General features: G+C 31.1%; 1 protein-coding gene across 1 annotated transcript; it reads right to left on the bottom strand.

The window, feature by feature from the left end:
• Positions 1–263: 263 nt before the first annotated feature.
• LOC106678014 (trafficking protein particle complex subunit 2-like protein) lies at positions 264–3,495 on the bottom strand. Its single transcript, XM_014416279.3, has 5 exons — positions 3,355–3,495; positions 3,106–3,278; positions 2,654–2,741; positions 550–629; positions 264–475 (listed from the first exon to the last, which is right to left on the bottom strand). The coding sequence occupies exons 1-5, from the start codon at positions 3,385–3,387 to the stop codon at positions 427–429; spliced, it is 423 nt and encodes a 140-aa protein (XP_014271765.1). The 5' UTR covers positions 3,388–3,495; the 3' UTR covers positions 264–426.
• Positions 3,496–6,678: the final 3,183 nt, after the last annotated feature.

Genomic DNA, 6,678 nt, shown 5'->3' with positions numbered 1-6,678 from the left:
TCCTCATCTTGATAGGTGTACAGATTTTTTTTAATAGACTAATGCATTAATCATAAGTCAACATTAATAAATTTTTCAATAAAGTTTATTATTAGTACAAAAATGGTGAAATATAATCACACGAAACTTTCTGAAAGCTGCTGGAGGAACTGGGACTGTAACTAGTCTTAACACATTTCCTAAACTACTAATGGTAGTATGATATTTAACCTTAGTGATAAGAAATGTAACAGAATAAATTTTATTTAAATGAAAATGCTATAGAATTTTTAAGTTAGTTTAATATATTAGATAAACAGCAGGGGAAAACCCTACAATGTAAACAAAAATATTTATATATTTATACATTAAAACATAAATTAACAAAATCTTGAGTATAAATAGTTACATATATATATATTACATATATACATAGACAATCAAGAATTATATTTTCTTAGAAAGCATCATACCTTCAACGATACCATTAAATTTCCTGAAACAAATAAAAAAAAAATTCATGAACAATCAGAACAAGTAAACAAAGTTTTATTAAAATTTTCTACATACTTGGAATTAATGGGTTCTCCAGGAATGTAAAATGGATTACACACCACATCTGCATAGGCAGCATGCAAATTTCTGAACATCTGGAACACGATTAGAAATAAGTGCTTTAAAAAAAAAAAATTGGAATCGCTTAGGTAACTTAGTCAGTACTTAATAAAAACTTAACAGAGATAAAGATCAATACAAAAAAAACAGGAAGATTAATTAAGTAATTTAAACTCTCACAAGGCTCTATTTTATAGACAATGAATGGTGATGCAATAGGGTATGTTAGTTTTAAACACATATGTAGGTTAGGTCGAGCAGGTGTTACTTGTTTCTCAGTAGCTAAGTCAATTTTTCAGGAATCTATAAGTTAGAATTCTTTATGGGAGCAAAAGATGGTTGCTAAGAGTAAACAAAGCTTTAAGATCTTTGGAAATAGGCTGTTGTATATAATATTTTGTCCAGAAAAAAAGATGCACTTACAGGAAAATTTAGGAGATTAAGTAATACAGAATTATATTGACCATGTAAAGTTGTTAAGAAAGATCAAAGTAAATTGAACATTCAAAACAAAGAAATTGAAAAGATCATGTAAAGTTGGTAAATATCACAGAGTTGGACCGAGACATAGGTGAGATTTTAAATTAAGACCAATCTTATGACATTGGGTTTTAATTCATAATAGATGAAGAGAATGTTAGTGGTATTGAATTGATGGTTATGCTAAGTCTGTTATTATAATTCCAAATCTATATTTAATTTTTGACCCACAATACACCAATAAAAGTGTACATCCACATTCCCATAGATGTTTTGCAAAGAACATAACATCTTATTGTTATTACTAAGGATAATTTAAAGATTAGTGACCATTTTGATAAGTAAATTTTATATAAATTTACATCATATATAAGTTCTATATAACTTTAGAAATCACCTCTTAATTTTACCCATATATCTACATGATTCTTATTGTGTCATTAACTTTCTTACAATTCTCATTATGTTAACTTCAATTTTTTTATTATTTACATAGAGCACTATTGATTTTAATTAATACTTGCAATGTTTATTATCTTTTAGAATAAATACTTAACATTTGCAATATTATATATCTTATTATATTATCATTTGTTATACTGTTTCTTTCTTGTTTTTTTTTTCATTATATGGTTGTTATCAAATTTTTTGTTTTCAGCTCTGATAAGGCCAGTAATTTAGGGTGAAATGTCGGAACAAATAAAATAAGTTTCATTTATTTGTGTTTAATATTACTCTACTGACTGCACCCCTCAACATCTTTTCTTCATATAAAACAATTTTCCAGTGTTATGTCTTTGATGGCTTCCACACTAAACATTAAGGATAGTGGAGGAGGCTAATCATATGTGGATAATATTGGTATTACAAATACTAAAAGAGCGGTTTCATAATGACAATAATATGATATGATTTTGATTAAAGTAATGACATATCATTTTAAATTTTTTTAACAGGAGAAAATACAAAACTGATTTAGAATCATAAAGGCCTTTAGAACAACTTTTAAAATAAACTAATTTTAAGCATCTAAAAAAGTAAAGAGTAATGTTAATGCCTAAAAAAGTTGCATCTGTGCTGCCAAGTTTCACTTTGGGCTAGACATTCCACTGATGAGAAAGATTTTTTAAGTTACGGTCTCATTCACAGGATGGCCAATTTCAATACTTCTTTTCTAGAAATTTTCCCTATTTTATCTGATAAATAGTAATGGGCAAGTAGGAGAATAAGATTCATAAATGCAGAAATAAAATTCAGGTTAATAATTGTTGGGTAACAAGTAGAGACCAAATCCGCAATGAAACAATCAGAGAGGAACTAAATGTCACCATAATGAAGTAGCAACAAGCCATTGTTCATGATAGGTACCTATAAATATTTACTTATTTTTAATATAAATGATCCTACTGAAATATCCCAAAATAATTAGTGTAGTTAGTATGTAAAACACTGAATAACACCTATAGCTAAAAAAAAAAAATTTGAATAACCAAATTACTAGATTTGATATTGTGAGTCATAAGTTGATCTTCAGAACAATGATCAACATTAAAAGATTAAGTACAGTTGGTATACTTACCGCTCTGATTTCATTATCTCTTAATGAGCTGTGATTAGCATCAATAATTATTACAATCTTAATTTTAGTATTAGTGACATAACCAAATCTATATTTTAATATAGGTAAATATCTCGATTCAAACATGATATACATATATATATACATATATAGTTTTTTTTATTAAAAACTAATGTACTGAATATTGTTTTCAATGCTAGATTCTATTACATGATAGGAAGGTAGGGGATCACTGAGAATGTATTATAAAATAACATTTTATAGAACAGTTACACAAGATTTGTGTGTTAGCAAATATTCTGTTTAGAGTTTAAAAACTTGGAGATAGTTTAAACTAGTATTTATAAAAATCCCTCAATACAGCACAAAAGAGGTCTTAAGAATAAAATTATACAGCTCCTATCAAATATAACGAAAAAAAAAAAAAGAATGATTCTTATCACAAAGGATACATCTTATGTTCTTCTGTTGCATAGAGTAATCCCAAATAAAGTTCTCTGGTGTCATTCACAGTTTTCACAGAACTATTTAACTTCTCTTCAATTATATCTAATGAGGTATGGATTTTATAATGGAAATCAAGTTCCTTCTCATAATCTAAGCAAGTTATATATTTTGGGGCATTCTAAAAAGAAATAAATCAATTAAAGAAAATACTGAATAGTTTTTCAACAAACTTAAAGTTTTCCTTTATTTTAAACCTCTTTCCCGATGAGAGAAATGCATACAGCCATATTCAGGTTTCTTAAATCATAAACAGGAACATGAGTAAAACCAAAAACTTGACATTTAAACAATATAACAACCAGTAACCTTTTCAAACGAATCGCTAATGAACGAAACAAGTAAACTTTAGAGATTCGAATATCCTATTCTTCTTCAAAGGTAAATTGAAGCCAGCTAGAGGGAAGTTGACCACGCCTTCGTTATCCAGGTTGACGAGGTAAATAGCAATCCCCTACGTTTGTAATTATCTGAAAAAAACGTTCATTTAATCGGCAATATTAGATGAATATAAAATGTAGTGAGTTGGTCAGACTAAGACAAAATAGGGATGCAGAAGACACGTGATATCCTTTCTTTTCCTTAACCCTTTCCGTTGGTTTTAGGATGACAAAGAGAATGCAAAAATGTGTGAGTACTTTTATTGGCGGTCACTCCCAAATACTCAGCAAAATAAATAGTTGAGCAATAGGGAGTGACATATCTTGAAATAAGACTAATATTTTAAATATTATATAATTTCGTAGAACTTCAAAACCGCTTAACGTACTACCTTTTCTTTGTCTTTTTGTGAAGTTCTTCTAGGGTGCAAAGATGAAAAATAGTTGATTTGTCATTCATTAGGCAGTTGCTCTCTCAATGAAATTTTTTTGGGGCTAGAAAGTGACTATGATGGCAATGGAGAGACGAATCCTTAATTTTCTTTCAATACTGACTATTAGGACCTCGCTGCTTTGGCAAGTAAAATTCTCAATATATCCATGTTCGTAAAAATTAATGTAGAAGAAATTATTAAACTTTTTTCATACCCTAAATTTCATATATAAAAAAATAATGGAACTTTGAATGGAATTTCCGCCCAAATTGAAGAGCAGTCGCTATGCTTGTTCAAACTAGACAAAGCGACCAGACGACGGCAATGGTCGTTCAGTCGGCCAAAGGCAAAATTAAACATAGTGAATATAGTTGAGTACACCCAACTGGTTTATATAACTTGATTTTCCAATAGTCTCTGTATAAGGTTTAATTTGGAAGTCCATTCCATCTCTTATTTTTATTCTCTATTCTGTCATTTCTGGCATATTTGGTAGTTATTAAACAGATACTTATTCTAATCCATGTATTTTATTCCTCAAGCCCGCCGCGAATTAAATTCAACCTACCCAGGCCAAAATCAAACCAGCGACGCTTCAGACTGGAGGTTGCAAAGGTGACACCTTAACAGACCTAATGTTAACACCGACTCTGCTCTTTCTACTTGCCTGATTTTGCAATTCTATTATTCCAGTTTCCTGTAAAGAGCAATAATTTCTGTTTTTTCCTCTTGCCATTAAGGTAAACAAAGCCAAAATCTTTTCTGATCTTTGGCACATGGCAGAGGATGCTTTATTCTAAATCTTCATATATATTAAACAATAATACGGTCTTGGCCCTACCAAATGTTTTGTTTAAAATCTAATGGGACAACATTATAATTACTGTATAATATTTATGTGATTTATTTTTTATTTTTAATGTATGGCAAACATGAAGAATAGAAGGAAATTGCTTTATGAAATTAATTATTAATTATTATGAACAAAGTAAAATATTAATGAAAAATAATGCTCGAAGTTGGTTTAAAAACAGGACTTACAGGTTTTGCAAGAAGCTGCCTCCAGGACTGACACATTGAAATACATGGGTAGCTACTATAAATATGAAGATACAGTCAAGGTCTTTTTAAATTTTTTTGTATACTCCTTAACTATTATTCCTAATACAGGATATTTAACAGCTGTGGGTTTTATCACTGCCCATGAAATAGTATTTATTTATTTGTTAGAAATCAATATGCAAGATGAACTGTAGTGTGGTCCATAGAGTGAGGCACTTAGTACTCTAGTCCATTTTCCTCCTTCTTTATCTGCAGGAACCTTAGGCATTCTCTGCTGCTGGCTGTGTGCCTCTTTTCTTCTTATCTGCTGCCAGTTTTTCACACTTAGATGTGAGATGGCTGTCATCCTGGCATCTAAGACAGAGGTGGGGGAGATCAGGTAGACCATGTCTTCCACTGTCGACCACCCTCCAACAATTTTACCCATCTTCAGAATGGTGGCCCTTACCGCTGAGTGGACCTCAGCCACAAATTTCATGTCCTGTCAAGTTGCTCCTTTCCTTAAATTTTGAGCCCTTGGATACTCTGCAACAAGGACAATAGACAAAAATGTGATTTTAGGTATCCTGAGGTATGCATCTAGTGTTGAATCCTTCTCGCCGACAGAACAGGTTGGTAATGTTTCAATAGATTTGTTGCAGGTGTGCTGTTTCTCATGAGGCAGTGGGTTTAATTCTTAGCCAGAGGGATCTAAATCTCGTTTTGAGATGTTATAAAATTCAAAATAAAGAAAGAAGGCTCGACAGGAGTACCAGAAAACAACCATATAAGGATCCCAGAAATTTGATAGATTATCATGGAAAATAGAATAGATGAACGGAACCTGTGTTGAGTGGAAAGTAGCTACCCCATGAAAATACTTCTCCACCATTATGTCACACCAGAGAATGCCAAGCATGTTGTCATAACCTACACTTCCTATGAAACAGAGAGATAACCTGCAGAGGGTAACAGGACTCTTTGTTCTAACTAAATGATAGTTCCTTCAGCCAATATCATCAGAAAACTACCCATACTACCGTTTATGTACGGGTGGGAAACAGCTGTCGGTCCAGCCCACTTTCATCTGGGAAGAAAAGAACCAGTTTCTAGAACGGTGCCGGAAAATAAAGTAGTTACTGCAGATGATGTAGGCCTGCATATCATTGTAGAAGACACTCAATTAAAGTGTTTATAAGCAGGAATGGCATAAACAAATTGGTTTTGTACTAAATCGCTTCTGCTAAGCCCATGTATTTAAAATGCAAGACAGGGTGGAATAAATAGGTTACTAAGTATTGGTATCCTCAAGTTAATATTACAAGGTGCAGAATTTATTCTTTATCTTATCTATGAATCTACAAATTAGATATGAGTAAAAAACATAATTTAACTCAGAATATGAAGGATAATAAAAATTAGAAAACATTGAGGATTAATGAAACTTAGCAGTTAGTGTCTCACCATACGAGAGCATGGTAAAGTTTAGTACAAACGTAATACAAATACAAGTATCACTGTATTCAGTTCAAGTCTCTAAACAAGTTAGTGATTGTACAAAGCAAATTCATATCTAATGATCAAGCTTTTTTATTAAAATTTCTATAATTTTATCTCCCATTTGAAATGGGCAACAATTGTCTAGAAAAAGAAATTTCTCGATTCT

Source organism: Halyomorpha halys, unplaced genomic scaffold, assembly GCF_000696795.3.
Source record: "Halyomorpha halys isolate HHAL.00 unplaced genomic scaffold, Hhal_1.1 Scaffold118.1, whole genome shotgun sequence".
NCBI lineage: Eukaryota > Metazoa > Arthropoda > Insecta > Hemiptera > Pentatomidae > Halyomorpha > Halyomorpha halys.
This window is presented reverse-complemented; position numbering and strand designations above follow the sequence as displayed.

Coding starts and splice junctions, on each gene's coding strand:
- LOC106678014 (XM_014416279.3), bottom strand. CDS start 3,387: ATGGCTGTATGCATTTCTCTCATCGGGAAAGAG. Junction 2,742..3,105: donor GCAACAGAAGAACATAAGAT/GTATCCTTTGTG, acceptor ATTAAAATATAG/ATTTGGTTATGTCACTAATA. Junction 630..2,653: donor GAGATAATGAAATCAGAGCG/GTAAGTATACCA, acceptor ATCGTGTTCCAG/ATGTTCAGAAATTTGCATGC.